The sequence below is a fragment of the Chaetura pelagica genome, unplaced genomic scaffold (genome assembly GCF_000747805.2).
Source record: "Chaetura pelagica isolate M959 unplaced genomic scaffold, ChaPel_1.0 scaffold117, whole genome shotgun sequence".
In the NCBI taxonomy this organism is placed as follows: Eukaryota; Metazoa; Chordata; class Aves; order Apodiformes; family Apodidae; genus Chaetura; species Chaetura pelagica.
Window position 1 is genome coordinate 2,591,252 of NW_009954185.1, and position 20,944 is coordinate 2,612,195.

At 37.2% G+C, this 20,944-nt stretch overlaps 1 protein-coding gene across 1 annotated transcript in view; it reads left to right on the top strand.

The window, feature by feature from the left end:
- PIK3C2G (phosphatidylinositol-4-phosphate 3-kinase, catalytic subunit type 2 gamma) overlaps positions 1–20,944 on the top strand; it is a 198,604-nt gene that overhangs the window by 130,831 nt on the left and 46,829 nt on the right. The window contains 2 exon segments of the mRNA XM_010002943.1: positions 10,701–10,857; positions 15,454–15,563. Of these exon segments, the coding sequence (XP_010001245.1) occupies positions 10,701–10,857; positions 15,454–15,563 (267 nt within the window).

Genomic DNA, 20,944 nt, shown 5'->3' on the forward strand with positions numbered 1-20,944 from the left:
GGAATTCCCTCCACTTTGTGAGATTTACTGCATGAGTTATTTAAGTGATTCCCTATAATCTTCCTGCTGCCGTGATTTCTTCCAGCCTTCTCCTCTTCCTTTTTCTCTTTCTATTAGTCACCCTGTGTTTTGGTGGGTTTTTTTTTTTCATTTTTTTTGGTGTGTGTTTTGTTATTTTTATTTTGTTGTGCTTCTTTTTAGAATATGGCTCTAGAAACAGGAAGTTTAATAATAAAACATAAATAAAAGAGGAAAAAAGGACATCATGTTCACTGTCCAGTTTCATGATTTCATTTTATTTATTATCCTTTTCAAAGTATAACTCATCACAGAGACATGGATTTTCTCTTCCTGCTCCCATCAGAAATATTTTACTGTAGTGTCTCATTTTCCAAAAGCTTTTTATACATACCATTTTACTTTCAGGGGGGAGCTGTTCTCACACACAGTTAAGTGGACATTTATATTCAGTTCTCACACACAGCTAGGCATTTTTAAATTAATCTCTGTTGCTTATTCTTGGTATCTTTTTCTGCTTGTTCTGCACACTATGCCTTTGTCCTTCATATTTAACTGGAGAGCATACTGATATATTTAATTGATGCAAGATTTCATCCCCTTCCCTAAGGAATTTCTGTGCAATTCAGCTTCTTCATCACTGGTTTGTTTCTCTGTTTTGCGTGGTGATACACAAAACTCCTGCAACAATTGACTACTGTTTTCCAAATAGCCATCTCATTCTGAAAAAACCCGTTAGCTGAATATTCAGTACATATGGGATATAAGCCACATGTTCTGTTTATTTTAATGCAACTTTTAGGTCTAAGTTTTAAAGTCTTTTTTTGGTTGTTTGTTGTTGTTTTTTTTGTACAGGGAGTCAGTCAGAATACAAGAAATGGTTGTCCAACCATCTCTGTTAACAAGAGGAGTTGCTCCCATGTCCTCCTGAATTAACTCTCAAGTGTTCTATCAATAGGTTTAGTAATAAACTCCCAAGAAAACTGGATAATTTGGTAGTCTTAGAAAATGGTATAAGGCATCAGGAATGCTGTACTGAGCACTTTTAAATATAGGTGTTGAACATGAAGTATATAAAGAATTTAAATCCAAATCAACACTGTTGTGCAGTCTGGGTGCTGGTAACTGAATGCACATCTGTCTGAATAGAGGATCCTACCACAGCTCATAAGGTGCCTGAGCTGGACCCAGTAGTGCTTTTTAATCAGTGCATGTGGTTGCAACAGAACAATGTTTGAAACTATGGAAGACGTGTATGTTCTTAAAATAGATTACAACTTCTTTCAGGGAGGTTCTTTTTTGGATTATTCCAAAATATGCAATCAGCTGACTGTACAAAATGGTTGAAATTCTGTGACATAAGTGAATAAATTATGTGATCAGACTGCAGAATAACCAGTGATCACAGCAGAGACTGGGGCAGGGCAGCCAGAGTCAAAACCATCAAGAGATACCTCAAACTAATTTCTGCTTTCCCATCATTAATCTGTTGCCAATTTTCTTGTAACAGGATAAGCTTGCAGATCAGTCCCACTGGCAATACATGCTGCAAATGCTAGGTCTACACTGAGACCTGTAACCATGTCTCACCTTAGCTGTCAACATTTGTGTTTGCTATACTGTCACTTACCATAGTAATCCTATGGGACCAGGTGTAATCAAACCTTCATTACTTACAAACTCAGTAACTTCAGTTGTCTCACAATGAAAGGGATTTCAGTAAATCACATCCCCTTGCACTTTTGCAAAGGGCACAAGTCAGTAGGTACTATGGCTCAGTTTACATGGGGAAACTAGATGTTAGCAGAATGATTAATCAGAGCCCTTAGTTTAGGAGAGGATTATAGCTTGTTTTCTACCATATCTGTTAAGCATGATTAAATCTCGGTGTAACCAATTCAATTACTGACAGAAACAGATTAATCTTTCAGAACAGGCCAGTCCAATCTGTGAACAATTTCTTTTACTACTGATTAAAATAGAGGGTATGTCCAATACAGTGATTTTACTGGAAAGCTACCATTAGGGCTCTGGTAGTGAAAAATAATCATGATAGCAAGGTTGATATACACATAAAAAGAACTAACTTAATGAATGAATAAGACCATAATGGTTTAAGAACTGTCTTCAATTATCTAAGGAATTCAGGAGATTCTTCTTGTTTAATGTTTCTGCCTCTAGAGATAGATGTTAGTATAAAAATAATGTGGGGAAAACTGTAATCAGAAATCAGAAATGAAGTTTGAATTTGTAGTTACATTTTTTTTTATGCTGTAGATATCTCAAACAGCAGCAGAAATGGCAGAAAATGGAGTTAAAGCCACATTATTTGGTATAGACTTGACTTCTGCTCATTTGGTTGGAGAATGTAAGTAAAAAATATTAGATGCCTGTTTTGAATGTCCAGGACATGTGGTCTACCTGAGCCAAGGGTACTCAGGGCATTCAGGATTCTTCCTGTGTAAGTGTTAAGGGGATAAATAACACTGTTACACCAGGTTCCCAGGGCTATGTCCAGTTGAAACTTGAAACTCTCCCAGGATGACCTTTCAAGGCAACCAGTTAGTTATCTGCATCATGAAGGGGTTTTTATTTATGGTCAGTCAGAACTTCGGATGTTTCAATTTTCTCTCTTATTCTTATTCTTATTCATAACCTCCTATATTGCTATTTGGTCTCCTGAAAACCTTCTCATCTTCTAGGCACACCTTCCTCAACATCTCCTCATAAGCAAGTGCTCTAACCCCTAAACATCTTGGTGGCCCTCTGCTGAACTTCCACAGTGGCATCTCCCTTGTTTTGGGATGATACGGACTAACAAGTGCTAAGTGAAGGGCATCTACTGGGTGCTGTCTTCTGAATTCAGCCCAGGATGCTGTTAGCCTTCATCACTTTGAGGACTTATGATTGGCCCACCACTATCATGTGCCCACCACCTGGAGGGCCTTGTCAGTGAAGACTAAAGCAGAGAAGGCAATGAATCCTCAGCCTTGTCTGTGCTCCCATGTCACTAAATCACCAGTCATCAGCAGGTCTACGTTTTGTTTGTTTGTCCTTTTACTAGTGATCTATCAGTAGAACTTCTTGTTGCACTTCATTTCCACCACCAGTTTTAACTCTAGTTGAGCTCTGGATTTCCTAGCAGCATTTCTGCATGCCCAGACAGAGTTTCTATATTTCTCCCTTATAGCCAGTACTTACTTCCACTTCCTATATATTTCCTTTTTGCCCTGAAGTCAGGAGTTCCCTGTTTGGGCAAGCAAATCTCCATCTCTCAGTTATTGGAAATAGAAGCTGTAAAAATACAATTGAGAGTAAATCCCTCAGGATAAATAAATTCTGGGTACTTTAGAAAGTTGTTTCAAATTTTATAATTCACTTTTCTGTTCCTTCTTATAGCACTGTGATTACTATTTGGCAATTGTAATACAAACTGACATTTTTTTTTAGACATAGATGGTTGTATGGCAGATCTGGGTGATTTGAGAAATAAAGTCACAGCAACAGGTTGTTTACACTTTTTGGGAGCAGACATGTATCTGTGGAACTGTTACCAAGATTTCTTCACTAAAAGAAATAGAAAATAGAATTTGCAATATGAGCCAGTGAAAATGCAATTGGTAGCAACTGTTCTTGAAGTCAAGGGGAAAACTGGCATCAAATCCACCAAGTGAAGTATTTATGTTATATACCAGGCTCAGAACAACTGCTGCTATGAGGTCACTTACAATATATTTACATAATTTAGATTCTATGCTTGCTGAAGTGACTGTCACCTCCTAAAACATGTTTGGGATGGAAGTGACATCTTTCAATATTATCATTAGTAACCATTGTAATAGGATAGAGCAAGTTTGTTCATTTTTTAGTAGAGACTGATTATGAGAGTGTTGGACTGTGATGAAAGTTGGGATTAGCAGTGATAGGTAGTTTTTCAGAAATGGATCTGAGAGCTATACTACAGACAAGTGAAGTATGATTTGATGATAGAACATTGAATTGTAAAGCATGAAATGTGAAATAATCTTTTGCTTCACGTGACACCAATAAAAATTTAGCTGGAATATTTTTAACATTTTACTTTTAAAAAGATGGGAATAAGGAGTCCAGAGAAACTACAAGGAGTCCAGAGAAAAGCAATTAAAATTATCAGACATCTGGAAAACAAGACTTATGAGAAAAGGTTGAAACTATTGTCTACAGATGATTGAGGAAAGTCATAATAACAGTCTGCAAATACATTTGAGGCTGCTGTAAGGAAGAGAGGATCTTCATGTCCCCTTAGGAAAGAACAAGTATTAATAGGTTGAAAGCACAGCAAGGTTAGATTAGACATTAAGGAAAAAATCTTGAGGGGAGATACTGGAACAGAAACTTTATAGGGAAGCTGAAGAATTCTGTCACTAAAAATCTTTAAAAAGCTAAATAAACATCTCAAAAGCATGTTTATGGTTGATCTTGTCCTGATAAGCAGAAAAGTAGAGGATCTCCTGTGGTCCACTTTCAGGCATATTTTTTTATAACTCTTCAAGTGCTTGATTGAGATGAATTGTATTATGCAGTTTTTCATTGTTTCATTCTTTAGTAAATGAAAGAAGTACACTTACTCTTGTTTTTTTTCTGTGTCTACAAATATATAGGATTATTATGATATTTTCACTTGGCTTAGAGAAATGAGCACTCATGTTCATTTATTTTGTGTGTGTTCTTCAATAAGCTTTTGGCTTTTGCTGCAGAGCAAAGGCTGTCAGCATTCAAACACTCCCTAAAAGCTTTTCTTATTTTCCTGGATACATCTAAATTTCACGTAGTTATTGTGAATACTATGAGTCACTCTTGACTCAGCCAAAATGGTTTTAAAGAAGTCAGAGAATGTATGGAGGCATATGCTGTTGAGCAACTGATTTTAAATTGTAAACAGTTCTGTATGGTTTCTCACACACTGTCTCCTATGTCCATATGTCTCTTATGTCCATATGATAACTTAGACTACATCTGTTTTGATCATTGTATTACTATGTGTGACTTGAACTTTTCCATAACTACACTATTAGGAAGTTCAGACTGAACCAGAGTAAAGGTCATTTGTTATTATCTCAAATGCTTTTTCTAGTTAATATAAAAGGAAGGCAATTTATCATTCTGAAATGTTCTGTACCATGAGTTTTGTAGTAGGAAAAACTGAAACCATTGTTGACCTTACAAGCTTTGCTAATCAGTTTACATCTAGGGTTCATAACAAATCCAGATTATTTTACTTGTCTTCTTGGAAGGCAGCATATTTCTAGCCTACAGTGAAGCCCCAGTAAATGTTCCCATCACCCCAGACAAAGTTTGTTTTTGCATGATGATCTCTTAGTTGCTTGAGGTTTCCTTTCTTTCCTGCCTCTCATGACATGTCAGCCAAATATTCTTAATCTCCAGAGGAACTGTAAAACACATTCCCATGAAAATCTTAAATCTCTAAAAGGAGTACACAAAAAAACCCCCAAAACCAGAAACCATACACAAAAAAAACAAAAAAAACAACCAAACAAAAAAACAACCAGAAAAAAAACCCACCATAAAACTAGCCTTGCTTATCACTGAATGATTGAGTAATCTCTTTTGTCACAGCCATAGTAAAGTGTAAGTCTTTAAGGTCCAGGACTGCAATCAGACTGTCATAAATGGGGGTGGTTACCTTTTTGACTGATTTTTATTATAAAACCAAAAGCTCATCAATCTCATCTAGGGCTTTAGTGGGAAAAAAAAAAATAAATGTGGAAAAAAAAATAAAAATGGGAGAAATGTGATAACTTAGGAGGCTTGCTTGCTGTACATCTTTGGTCTATCTCAAGCCACACCAGCTCTTTCAATGAGGTTTTTTCTTCTAGAAATGATAGTACCTGACATTGCTATTGTACAGCAGAGTTCATTCAAGAATGCTTTAAATCTGTAATTCTTCAGAACACTGTAAAGAAGAAAAAAAAAGAAAAGGCTTTTGATCTTCTACAGAGATATGGGTTTTATTTGAAAATACTTCCTCATATCATTTTTGTTAGACTTACACCAGTTATTTCATTAATTTGATGGAAGCTGCAAGTTGTAATAGATACTGATTTTAGGCCAAGGGGCTCTTGTCCCATTGGCTGTAATGCAGTCATTCATCGTTGAGCATCCTATGGATGTAAAGTATTACAGAGCTTAGCTGTGATCTTGAGAGTGTGGTTTAGGGTAAAAAGTATTTCATGTTTATATCTTTTAGATAACTTCACGTGAGCAAGCTATGTAATAGATTTCTGTCTAAATGAACAATGTCTTTCATAGTTATTATTACCAGCCTTTGGATGCATTGCGTATCTTCTGAACAAATACCATCATTTAATATGATCTTAGCTATATTCCACAATGAAGGCTGCCAGTTAGAGATGTACTGGTTTAAATACAGAAATAAAAGCTGTGCTTCATTTGCACGTGTGTGTGTGTGATGAATTAGAATGCCCATGCAACACTGGGCCATGCATTCCTTCTATAGGCTAAAACAGCCTCTGTTGTTTGCTGTTGTAAATTTTTCCATGCATAATGGACGGTTACTTGGCTTGGCCTTTTTTTATATTGTTGCTGGAGTAATTTTTATACTATCCCCTTCTATGTTTTTATATTCCAAAGGAGTCTGTGAAAGAAACAAAGAACATTTTGCATCTATATGCAGACACTCAGCCCTGTCAATTGTTTTTTCAGAATCCTTAATGTACTCTTCAGTGAGTAAACGTCTCCTCCCACTGAAACTTTGGGGTTTATTATTATTTTGAGAAGTGACTGTGTTGTTCCTTCTAGTAAAAATGGGAGAAATGTGATAACTTAGGAGGCTTGCTTGCTGTACATCTTTGGTCTATCTCAAGCCACACCAGCTCTTTCAATGAGGTTTTTTCTTCTAGAAATGATAGTACCTGACATTGCTATTGTACAGCAGAGTTCATTCAAGAATGCTTTAAATCTGTAATTCTTCAGAACACTGTAAAGAAGAAAAAAAAAGAAAAGGCTTTTGATCTTCTACAGAGATATGGGTTTTATTTGAAAATACTTCCTCATATCATTTTTGTTAGACTTACACCAGTTATTTCATTAATTTGATGGAAGCTGCAAGTTGTAATAGATACTGATTTTAGGCCAAGGGGCTCTTGTCCCATTGGCTGTAATGCAGTCATTCATCGTTGAGCATCCTATGGATGTAAAGTATTACAGAGCTTAGCTGTGATCTTGAGAGTGTGGTTTAGGGTAAAAAGTATTTCATGTTTATATCTTTTAGATAACTTCACGTGAGCAAGCTATGTAATAGATTTCTGTCTAAATGAACAATGTCTTTCATAGTTATTATTACCAGCCTTTGGATGCATTGCGTATCTTCTGAACAAATACCATCATTTAATATGATCTTAGCTATATTCCACAATGAAGGCTGCCAGTTAGAGATGTACTGGTTTAAATACAGAAATAAAAGCTGTGCTTCATTTGCACGTGTGTGTGTGTGATGAATTAGAATGCCCATGCAACACTGGGCCATGCATTCCTTCTATAGGCTAAAACAGCCTCTGTTGTTTGCTGTTGTAAATTTTTCCATGCATAATGGACGGTTACTTGGCTTGGCCTTTTTTTATATTGTTGCTGGAGTAATTTTTATACTATCCCCTTCTATGTTTTTATATTCCAAAGGAGTCTGTGAAAGAAACAAAGAACATTTTGCATCTATATGCAGACACTCAGCCCTGTCAATTGTTTTTTCAGAATCCTTAATGTACTCTTCAGTGAGTAAACGTCTCCTCCCACTGAAACTTTGGGGTTTATTATTATTTTGAGAAGTGACTGTGTTGTTCCTTCTAGTGGGTCTTGTCTCCTATATGAAGTTGGTTTTATGGGGATTTTTTTTGTTGGTTTTTTAAATATGATTTCAATTGCAAAGTGTTCCCTTTATGAGCAGCCAGCTTACATAGACACATGCAGGAACAGGGCTTCAGCATCTGACTGACTGCATGGGTTACCTTTTTGGAGAGACTGATATCATACAACCCTGAGCAAAACCAGTGAAAGCAAATTTCTACATTGTATTTTGCATGTTCAAAAGGGAGGACGGGCCTACCAGCTTAGAAGATAGTTTCAAATGATACTGGGAAATTTAAGAACCTTGCAAAACTGCTTAAAATAATCTTACAAGTAAAATTAATCTATAAATAATATCAATTCTGAAATATCAGTTATATGTTCAAACAGATCCTTTAGCAACAACAGTGAGAAAATTTACTAGTGTTGTAGTCATTGCATTATGTGGAAGTTGGCCCATAGCCCAGTCCAACAACATTAAACACCATATTTTTCCAGTAAGGTAGTTTCTGATTGGAGTATCTGTTTTCAGCTCAAGTAGCTTAATGTGGGAGACTTGTACTAACTCAGAAAGGGCTCTGGTTTCCTACTGTAGTTGTCTCCCTTAATGCAATTGGACATCAGGAATCAAATTTAAACTTTGAGCATAATACATCATATGGGATCTTTACAGCAGTAGTTTTGACTTAGAGTGTTCTAGCCCAAAAATGTAAATGCAGAAAAGAAACAGATTTGGTTTTTAAACGTTCTCAAGATGCTAAAATGCTTTTAAACTAGGACTTAGATTGGACTTCTATCCAAAGATAAGTGAAAATGTTAATATTGCTAATTTTCTGGCTCTGTTTCTCTTTCTTACTGTCTTCAACAAATTGACTTCTGTGACCCTAATTGCATCAATTTGTTTAATGTTAATGTCTATTTTAAACACTGCTGCTAAAAAAAAAAAAAAAAAAAAAAAAAAAAAAAAAAAAAAAGATAAGTTAAAAGATTAATGAAGGAATAAAGGTTCTGGGAAAATCTTTCTCTCTAAAATCAGTGAATAGATACAGGTGTGTAATTCTCTGCGAGCTACAGCATAAAACTACACAATTACTATGTAACAGTCATTATTGCAACATAACTGTCACACTATGAAATCACATCTTGTATAAAACAGAAAAATGTGGAAGGAAAAAATAAGAGTGGGTATTGTGGGTCTTCATAATTCCTAGTAGTACCTAGCTGGAATTGAATATTATATTTTAAAAATCCTTCATGACCAGGGCTGCTTTGAGGTGAACAATACCCATGGGAGATCTTCTTTTAAAAGATTAATGAAGGAATAAAGGTTCTGGGAAAATCTTTCTCTCTAAAATCAGTGAATAGATACAGGTGTGTAATTCTCTGCGAGCTACAGCATAAAACTACACAATTACTATGTAACAGTCATTATTGCAACATAACTGTCACACTATGAAATCACATCTTGTATAAAACAGAAAAATGTGGAAGGAAAAAATAAGAGTGGGTATTGTGGGTCTTCATAATTCCTAGTAGTACCTAGCTGGAATTGAATATTATATTTTAAAAATCCTTCATGACCAGGGCTGCTTTGAGGTGAACAATACCCATGGGAGATCTTCTTTCAAAGTTAGTTTCAACGTAAACCAGGAAGGAAAGACTATGTGAACATTTCGTATGACTAAGGCTGCCAGCTGCAGTTTTGAATCTCACAGCAATTCAACTTTCTTTCTGTGATAGCAGAAGGCAGGCGTTTTCATAGGAAAATTAGGGAAACTCCTCGGAAAGCTTCTCTGTCTTATTTAAGAATGAATCAGCAAGCAGAGTGAGCTCACACTCAACCCCCATTTAAGGTTTTAGCAAGAAACAGAGATTTATTTATTTATTTATTTATTCCTGCTTTCAGGCTTCCCAAGAACATTTAGTTTACTCAAGTTCATTTTGAATTAAGGGTTAACATGGAGTTTATATTTCCTTGGAATATAGCCCTCTAATCTGTTTACATTCCTCTGTATACCCAGTTGTGATGAGTAAATCACTGCAGTTGTTTTGTCTGTGTAAGGATACAGTGTATCAGGCCTTTCTGGAACTATCAAATAAGATTGTTAGCAGAAGCCTGGTTAATCTGTTTTCTTCTGCAATAGCTTACCATAGCCACAAACTATGCTAGTGATAAGAAAGAAAAGGCAAGACTTGGTGTCAGATTCTGTACCTTGTTTACTCTAGGCAGAACACAGAGTAACTACAGAAAAAAAAGACAATGAATTTAGGTTTATTCCATTGTAACTTGGGTCAGAAACATCCCTTTGGAATAGTATATATTTAATGATAGCATCATATGTTGATTATTTGTTGTTGTTGTTGGATTGTGGAATTGTAGCTTTTTTTCTGAAATTCACTTCCTGCCTAGTAAGGATCTGATACTTATATCCCATCCTCTTTGTGAGCAACTTTTAAATATTTCAATACCAGGAAAGAACTTGTTTCCAAATTCACTTTCAGACTGGAGTAAAGAAATTAAATCAATGAGAGTTTAGAAAGAAAAGCGAAGAACAGCCAGAGAAAAAAAATATAAGTTCCAAACTTGTTCACTTGTTGGGTTTCTCAGTAGGAAGCTCTTATTGTGAGACCTATCTCAGCCCCAATTAGTCAGTGACACCAGGCCAAGGAATAGAGCTGTTGACATTGATGAAAGGAGAGATGAAATAATGAGGAAGGTAATACTGCAGGAACACATGTGAATAATGACTTACAAATATTAACTGTCTTGCATGATGTGGTATTTCCGGTGAGATTTCTCATGTGATTGTTCTTTTTTCAAGGGATCGAGCTCCCTTCATCTTCACATCAGAAATGGAGTATTTCATCACAGAAGGTGGAAAAAACCCACAGCGCTTTCAAGAGTTTGTGGAGCTTTGTTGTCGAGCTTATAATATAGTCAGGAAACACAGCCAGTTACTCTTGAACCTGCTGGAGATGGTAAGAATTTTGAGGATAAAATAAAAAATCAATTTCCTCTGGTGTCCTCTTCTCTTTTACCACTTCTCTGCTGCTTGCAGCAGCACTGTGATTTCAAGAGGTATCAGCTGCTCTGCTAGAAATGTTAGTGCTGACACTTCCTGTGAAAAAAATAACAACTATCCAGTTCCAGTGCTAATTTCTGAGAAAAGAAAAGCTAAGCTGCTTGTTTTGGGGTTGTTTTTGTTGTTTGGTTTTTGGTTGGTTGGTTGGAGTTTTTTAAATGTATTCTTTTTTACAAAAGAGTAGGAAACTGCAAAAGCTACTGGGTACAATTTTTACATTCAGGAATTTCCCTCAGCCCTTTTTCTAGGTCTCCTAGCAATAATTTACCAATCCCTTTTATGGGTACAGGAAGACGAAATCAATGATATATTTCAGAGTGGGTGATGTGGCAGTGCCTTGCAGCACTGCATCTAACAGCGATGACATTAGAATGTTTATTTGCACATTTCCACACTCCCTTCTTAGGAAAGAAAGAGCACTATCCATATTAATGCAGGTATAAAAATCATTTTGTGTAAGACTTCAAGACCTTTCAGAATTTTTATCCCTTGAATTTTCTTGCTGATTCACATGCTGTGGCAGATTCCATAACTGCTTTATGCCTCTATTTACTTAGTGTATAAAAGGTTAATTATTTTTGCCCTTCATGGGTGGAATGATAATATTAAATTAATTAATATTTGCTAAGTTGTTGCTTGGCTAAGATATTAATCTAAACCTTATGTCCCTGTGCATAACCTAGGTGATTGGTCTGTACATGAAAAAAATCTACACAACCTTATGTACAGAACTGCTGCTGACATTGGGGTACAGCCAAGAAGTATCTATCTGTTCTATCATTTCCAACTTCTGCAGTGGGGAGGGGAGAAATAGCAAAAATGTGGTCATCATATCTCTCTTGTCCATGGCTTCTTCTGCAGTGCTACAGCAAGTGATTTCCCTATATGGGACAGGAAGGCTTGCCCCAGATCTCTTAACCTTAACCCTAATTGTAGGTAGTCATAAAGGTGCAGCAAAACTCCATTCCCATCTAAAGCATAATTCTGCACTGATAGCAGTGCATCGTACAGTTGTAGGAGATACTGCCTAATTAAGGAGCCTCTGGAAAACTCAAGAGCATCCATGCTTCCTCATCCACGGCAATCTCTGCATTTCTGAACAGGTTCTCTAAAACTGCATGCTGCAAATCTTCTGCCCACCTCCTTGTGCCCAGTGCAGTCCTTTTTTCTGCTATCAGCAGAGATAATGATGTTAGATTACTCAGGGATAACAGAGAGGGAGCATTAGGAAAATGTTCCCAGCAGGAGCTCTGAAATAACTAGCTATCTCTGCCTGGATATAGCTCAGGTTTGTCTATATTCAGGTCATGCTGCATCTTTTGTTTCTGCTGATGTTTAAGGAGAGGTAATAGTGCTGAGCTAAAAGTCAGCATGCAGATATGTTTTCACATTTGTCAGTGAGCAGCAGTTTAGTCCATTGTGTTGCATTTCATAATTGAAAAATAACTGGCAACATACTTGCACCCCATTGATGAACACTTTCTATCAAAAGGAAATTAAATAAACAAGGCGAGTTTGCAAACTCCTCATTTCTGCCAGTGATGTTCAGAAGGTTGAGTCTGGCTTTGCACTTGAAATGGGGTGTTGGTCTGAAATTAATAGTATCAAAATGTTTCTGTTTCATGTGTCATATCTAGAAAAGTAAATAGACTGTGAAGAAATTACATTTTTAATTCATTTCCATGCAAAATATCAGATGTTATCCTGAAGGGGCAAGATAAAATAACCATTGCCAGTTTGCCCCAGTGGCAGTCTAAGATTTCGCTCACTATCTGGAAATCTGCAACATTAATCTTTCTTTCTCCTCCCACATTGTGTTTTCTGGGATGCCATTTTATAATCATGGTTAAAAATTCTTAAAAAAATAATAAAAAAAAAGAGGCTATTTTTTAAAAATACAGTGTTTAATAGGAGTAGCAAACTATGTGCTGGATGGCCAGTGACTGCAAGTGGTTTCGAGCAAATCATGATTATAAACACTTTGGCATTTTTCGTTAAGTTTGGCATATTTTCATTAAGTTTGGGACTTAATGCTTTTTCTTGATGGTGAGCAAAATGTTTCTAGGGCTGTACTGACATTTGGTACTAGGAGTAAGAAACAATCCATGAAGTTTGCATTACTTTTGAAAGCAGAAACAACTGTGGAAGCCCCAAGAGTTATCATAGAGAGGGTGATTGCAGGACACAAGCACATTTCAATTAGTTTTTTTTAAAATGCAGTGCTGTTATAAAGATTTTTTTAGATATAACATTATTAAAAGGGGCTTAGAGGTGACACTAGACAGGAAGTAATTGCCTTCTGTTTTTTTGCCTCTGTTGTGACGTGAAACAGATCAACCTAATAGTATGAAACAGGAGCCAGTACCTAGACAAAGCAGATCTAAAACTCAAGAAGCCCATGTACCCATACAAGCCATTTGACTCTTCTACAACTCAGAATCACCATTTGAGAAAAGAGTATAAGGAAACACCTCAGTTTGGAGGTCTAACACGTGACAATTACATGCCAAAGACTATGCATTTTTCATGGCAAGGCGGGCTAAATATCCCCCACCAGGTCTCAATCCAGGCCCAAGGAGAGTATAGGACAGCTCCACCCAGGGAGTCAGAAGGCCTGGGGTAGGACTAAGTGTGATAGGTCAAGGCATACACGTGGCCAAACAGAGGGAGCAATGCAGGCACTTCAGCTTAGGCATCTAGTGACATTTGAGTTGCCCTAGGGATCCTGTAGTTGTTTTGTGAACAGTTGTTCCATGTCTTGTCTAATTAGCATCTAGTATCACTAGCCGTGGTTTTCAGAAGCGTCATCCAATCAAGGGACTGGAAATATGAAAGATATGGTGCAAAAGAGATGAAGCACTATAATAAGCCTCTAAGACTCTCTTGCAGCCAGTAAAGCACTGTGTTGGTTCTGCCCAGCTAAACACACTTCTGCTTCAGCAGATGTTTTTCCACCTTCTGCAAAAGTAAACCTGAATAATAAAAAATGTCCTTTTTTCACTTGCACTCACAAATCATTCAGATTATGGTCATATTTGACATTGTTCCCTTTTCTAAGTCAAGGCAAGAAGCTTAATTTGCCTATGTCCAACTTTTTTTGTTGTTGTTTAAAAAAAAGCAAATGGGGCAGGAGTTGTTATCATCTCTTATAAATGCATTGAAGGATTGCAGATAAATAGCATTGTGTGTCCTGAAGTGCTGAATGTTGTTATTGTCCCTGCTCTCAACTCACTTAAATTCACCTCATTGAGCTTTCTCATTTTCTCTTCTCCTTGCTAGCCAGAATTCTGTGAGACAGCAATCTAATTGTCCAGTAGCAGTATAGAATGAGTCAGATACAAAGCAAGATTTTCCTCCTAATGCCTATAAGAAAATATAAAAAATATTTAAACTTGAATTAAAAATATTGAGAAGGTTTGAAGGAAGAGAGAAAATAGCATTCCATCTAATTTCCCCTTATGCTAGTCACCTCTCAACAAAATCTTAAAATAAAACAGTGCTTCCTTTCTTCTTTGCTGTTATCCACAAAATTCAGTGAGTCTTTCTGTCTGAGCTAGACATAAATATCAATGAAGAATGCACAGCAGTGACTGAAAATTCAGATATATTTCCTTCTGAGCAATGTGGAGCGATTTTTTTTGCTCTCCATTACACAGAAGGCATCACTCTCAGCTTGCTGTGATTGCTGAGAAAAATCAGTAGGTTTTGAAGTGGTCAAAATTAGTTTTGTTGTTGACATTTTAAAATACCTGGGAATTGGTGTATGGTCGATTGGACACAACCAGTTGTCTATCCTATTCGTTGCGTTACTTTGCAAGGAGAATATTTGCATTATTTGTCTTTTGAACCTTAGCTGGCCAACTAACTAGGACAGATCTGTCCCAGATCCATGAAAAATGACAAGCTACTCTAAACAGCAATTCTCTGCTCCTCAGTCAGGCAGGGCTTCTGCTATGAATTGACATCTAAAGAAACCTTCTTCCTCCACTGACTGTAAGGGGAGTGAATCTTTGACCCCATTGCAGAAGTCCAGAGCAGTGATTGTGGAATCAGTAGTTACAAATGTGAAAGTGATACTGGACTAAATTGGAATGGGACCAGGGTAACACTGAGCACATAATGGAAAAATGGTTACTTGTGGTTCAGGTGGCTGAATTTGGCTGCCTTCCCTTTATCACCATTAGGAGGCTATGAACAAAGCTCAGATATACACACATGGAGATTATATCTGAAGAGAAAATAAATAACAAAAATGAAGCAATGATTTTGACCCAGGCTCTTCCCAGCACTTCAGTCTGAAGGTTTATAATATACTACATTCACTTCAGTGTTCCAGACATTGCTCTAGTATCAGAACCACTTTTCAGACAGCAAAACTTTCTGCTTCTCAAGAAGTTCTTTTGGTCTAACACCATTCTTTTCTCAATTGGCTCCATTAAGTTTAAATTTCTTTTTAATAATTTGTGGACTAATTATATTTATTTACCTTAAGATGCTTCATGCAGGATTGCCTGAGCTAAACAGCATTCAGGATCTGAAGTATGTGTATAATAACCTCCGTCCTCAGGACTCAGACCTCCAGGCTACAAGCTACTTTACAAGGTAAAACCAGAATATAATCCAGAAAGTCCATCTCCTTAAGGCATGAAGTCAAGCTGTCAAATTAAAAAACAAATTTAAGAAGAAGCCGTTTTTCTAGTTTGTTAAGTGGTTGTAATCAGTGAAATTGCACAAAAGAATAATTGGTCTTCACATATTTACTTCAAAAAAAGTCCACTCCTTATAACTATTATAACAGTTTCTGGCAGAAGCTGTTGCACATTTCTGGTACACTTGTAGAAAGCCACTTAGTCAGTACCTAGAGATTTCTTTTGCTTTCATGGTGAAACCATCCTGGCTTATACCTAGTAAGCTTTTCTCTCTGCTTTTAAGTGCAGCAGCTACATGCAAAAGGATTTGGACTGCATAAAAAGGTTCATCTTGTTAATGGACTGAGTGAGGACCTGGAATTCCCACATTTTATTCTCTTTTGTGTTCTTTTTTACATTCTTTGTTGCTTCAGGCAAGTTATTTCTCTGTGTTAGCCATAGTTCCTTCATGTGCAGAATGGTACTGATTTTTCTTTTTAAGCACTTAACAGATCTATCACAGAACAGCATTGTATGTGAATAGATGGATGTTTAAAGCTTGATTTGTGTTAGGATAACGTAACCTTTCATTTGTTTGTGATAATGGCCTGTATAAAATCAGTTTGAAGTCCTCCATGTTGATCTTTTGGTTCAGGCTTCTACATTACATATAATTCCAGCTCTTTATCTGAAGGTTGTCTAGATGGAGCCAGTGAAGACTGTCTAGATTGGGAAATTCACTTTCCTATTCTATGCACAGTATGAGAAAATCTGTCCCTATCAAACCCTGTCCTGTGCAGCACCATCATTTCCCAAGGACAGTCTATGAATTCACACACCCTGGATACCACATACATATGCAAAGAAAGCCAGACACTTCTGACCTCTCCCTCTGGCCCAAGTACAGGGCACATACCCATCACAGCACTGGACTCTGAGTGAAGGTCTGCTTTCAAACTCAGAGCCCCAAAGGACACTCCCATAAGGCAGCACAGTCCTCTGCACTGTGCGAACTGCCTTGAGACAAGAGGAATCCCCCTACCCTTCACTGCAACCAGAGAGCACATTGCAATAACTAAATGAGATGAAAGCTTGATCTGGAGCAGCTGAGCCAGTCTCATTACCATTATAGAGGCCCATCTGAAGATTTGGGGCAATTTGAATTGTGTTGCTTATATATCTCCTTTTCATATATTAGAATTGGAAACTGAGACTGCAGATTGAGACCTTTCTTTGGAGAGAAGATGGGGAACTTCTCAAACAAAACTATTGTTCCATTACTTTACACACAGCAGAGCACTGAGTCGCTTCTCCTTTAACACTTTCATATGCTTTCACTCTTGCTCCTTAACAAATTATTTTACTTTAAAATTTAATTGCAGCTTCTCATTCACCTTATCCTTTCCTTCAAAATTTCAGATATTCCCAACTTACAGACTTATATTTCCACTTCAAATAGGAATCACGTAGTTTCTAATTAGAACGTAAAGTCTTGACTCTGTCAGATAGTTTGGGTTGTTTCTGTCCCTCGTGGGTAAAAAAAGCCAGTTAATTTAATTAGTGAAAAACAGGCAAGGATATGCATAACAAATCCAGAGATGTGAGTCTCAGAGTGAAAATTGTGTGTCATGTAAAGCTCAGAGCTAGTGCTCGGCTCTCTTCTGAGAATGGAAAGGCTCAGGATGCTTTTCAGTTGGGTATGATTAAAACTGTATTTAGGATTAGTATCACTGCCGTCTTGCTTAGCTGGAAGACAAAGGATTTGGGTTCCATTCAGGACAGAGCTGTAGATCCACACTCTTTCCTGGAGTTGAACAAGGTGATATGGGTTTGTGGTGTTTTAATGCTTTGGGTGAAGGAAGTGAGGGACTCAAGAGTGGGAATTCAACTGCAATCTTTCTCTGCCAAAGCATGTGCCCTAACAGTTGGCATTATGGAGGAGATGTGGCTCAAGACAGTCTTGAAAGTGGGAAGAGTTGGTGGGCTTTGTTGCCTGGAAGAGGTTCATATTAGGATTAGGATACCCTGTTCAGCCCAAAGAGGTAGGCCAACCTGTCCTTCTTCCCATTAGATTTCTTGTTAAGGTTGATGATAAAACAATGAAGGCCTTCAGAGTGGATATGCCACTGAAGTCCTGCTTACCAACAAAACTGGCATCATGGTACAGTTCTGGAGAGTCACATGGGTTCTGTTTTTGTTTGAAACTATATTTTCTGCTAAAATGTTTTTTATTGAACTCCAGATCTATTGTTCCAGTGTCCTTCAAAATGCTGAAATGTAATTTATTATTGTCCGTAGAGATCATGTAGAAAAGTTAGATATTGCTACTGTCCATATTTTGTTCTTTAATACTCTCAGGGTAAGTTTGTATTATATATGCTCATTTACAAGAAGAAAGCCTCTTGTCAGCTCATGAATTTCCATGGATCTCATTTCTCTTGGTGCCTTTTTTTTCCTTTATTCTTATTTCTATTCATGTTTGGAAAAAAAAAAAAAGTGATAACACATGCATTAACTAATATTTCTACATGTCTTAATGGGGACAGAACATCAGGTTTCATGCCTAATCCTATTTTAATTTCTGAAAAATGTATCCAGGCATCTTTCAAAATAAAGACTATCAGGAATGGCCTGATACCCAGATCCATGCAGAACTTAGCCCTCTGTGTAAGCATTTTCTGACATGCCCCCGGGAATGTTAAATATTGAGGGCTTTGTGAGCTTTGCGTTACCTACGTCATCTTTGTTCCTTTCCTTCAGAGAAATGATTCCCTACCTCTTTGTTATACAGGAAGTCCAGCTGAGAAAAAATCCAGTCACTCACATCTCATGGTCACTCTGTAGCTTATTCCTGTATCTATTTTTTCAGGCTGTCCTTAGAAAGCCAAGAAAATTAAAAGTTCTGGTTGTTGACATAAATTCCAGTAGGTCTGAAATCCATCTTAGCTCCTTTTTCTCCGTAAACTTCCAGAAACATTCTATTGTTTTAAATAGTTCTTTTTGAGATAAGGAATGGGGTCATTGGAATGTTATAATCTGCCAACAGAAAGTTATTTCTTGTTCTAACTACAAGGTAGTTATTGTAATCTTTCTGATTCAATCACATGCTGTGTATCTACTGAAAACCCCTATCTTCTGCTAGTGGAAATAGGAGAACAATATTTATCTGTATTTCTGTAGAAATATGTTGCTTTTAGCAATTGTCTGAGTTTGGTTTGCCCAATAATTCTGATGTTACCTCCTCTGTTGTTTAAAAACAACATGTAATGAGGAACAATGTCATAAATACTCCTGGCAAAACAATGGTAATTTGTTCTTTGCCGTCAATTTTTTAGCCAACAGAATAATTCTACCAGAGCTTGCACTGTGACATATTGACCCCTTTCAGGATCATAAAGCATTCTGTGTTTTACAAAATTCCTTTCCTCTCATTATTGATTTAAGACATGTTCTACCATCTGTATTCTCATTTGTGTTCTGTGTTCTTCTCCCATTGGGTCAGTTCACTGCTATGAGCTGATGAGCAGCAGTGTTAAGCCTCACAGCTTACAGCCTTCTGGAAGGTCGCACCCTCAGATCATGGATAAACAATGCACCAACTGAGAATTAAACAGGAGTTTCTGTGTTTGCTTGTCAGTTCTGTGCACCTAGTGCCAAATGCAACATTGTTGTCCCTCTAGCATCTGCCCTGAACTCAGTTTGATCCTTGAAACTCATTTTGATCCTTTCCCCTCCCTCTTTTCCTCTTCCCCTGAAAACACAGTTTTACCAGAAACTGGAAAATCATCTTACCTCTGGATATAAATTTCCTCTTTGGTTTTCTGCAGATGTCTTAAAATGTCAGCATGGTGTCACATGCTGCCTCACATTTTTAATGTGCCTGTAAAGGGGTGTATATTTTAAATTATTTTAAGGGATTAAAGTTAGCCTAATGCAATGAATAGGGTTGATTTCAATTGATTGCAGTATGCAATCTAACCCTCTTATAGAAGCCCATGAATAAGAGATGCACAGTGGATCTGACAATTACCAGCAAAGCACTATTGCATATCTTCAGCAGCATGATAGAGGGGGATGCTGCTTGGGTCAGCTGCCATCTTTACTTATGTATTAACAGGATCATTTGTTAGGTACCTGCTATTGACCAGGTCAAGCACATCCACCCCAAATGACAAATGCCAGCAGTTTCAAAAGGGGAAAATTTAGAGTAACTGCTTTCAAAACACGATGCTAATCTCAAACTCATCAGCCAACCCCTGTTTCTCAGGTGGCTGCAGATACTCCAGCAAGAAATCTCCCGAACAACTGAAACACCAGTGATAACTGGTGACTGCTGAAAGGGTGTAGACAAAACTACGGTACTAAAGTTCTCTCAGCGGCTTTTAAGCAGCCTGTAAAGATCATGGTATATGTGCTTCAAAGGAACAGAGGGAGACGTCCTCCTTGAATTTGTGTTGTTTGAGATATTCATACTGATGCAAAAACTGCACATGCCACCAGCTCAGGGAAGAGGAATGTCCTCTTTACTGGGAGAGGCACATAGGAAGACTAGTAGGGAAACTAGACTGGAAGATGCACTTCGGGAGAGAACGTGGTGTATTCATCCCATGGGATCAGAGTTAGTCTGAATAAACTTGCATTTTAAAGCCTATCAAAAAAGAGGTAAAAAGAGTATTATTATTGCCTGCATACTATCACAGTGGGAAATAAGCTATTAAACTGAAAGGTTATCACTGCTGTACACACAAAGAATATCAACTGGCCATAAACAGATGTTGCTGAAAATTAGAAAGGTCTGTCCCTGAAAGCAGTAATATTCTGGAAAAGTCTGTTAAGAGCTGTTGGGAGCATCCTACCCAACTTGGTTTAAAATGGACCTTGGTAAATTCATGTTCATTAACATCTGAGAATCCCATGAAATTAAGTCTTGCTCATTCTACTCTAAATTATTTCAGGCTTAGATGGAAATGAGAAGCAGGATGCCATCAGGAATGTTAAGGTTTGAAATTAATATTAGGTGTATGTGTATATGTATATATACACACCGAAACTAAGATTTGGATAACTAGTCACTCATAATGAGTGTATGTGCTCTTAAAATGCTGTGGAGAGAAGCTGGTGTATCCAAAAAGATCTAAGCACCAGCCCTCAGAATGCCTGTCGCATAAGAAATGCCCACTTCCTAAAAATCAAGACACCAGCTACCACTAGTCACTCTGAAAAACTTTAGCAGTGCTTTCATCCATCTCTGTTTACTCAAGCAGTCAACCAGACTGTGAATGTTTTATGTTGTACCACAATTTGACATTTTTGTAGAAAGATTGTGAGCTAAATCTGAAATTTTAAGTGAGTTCA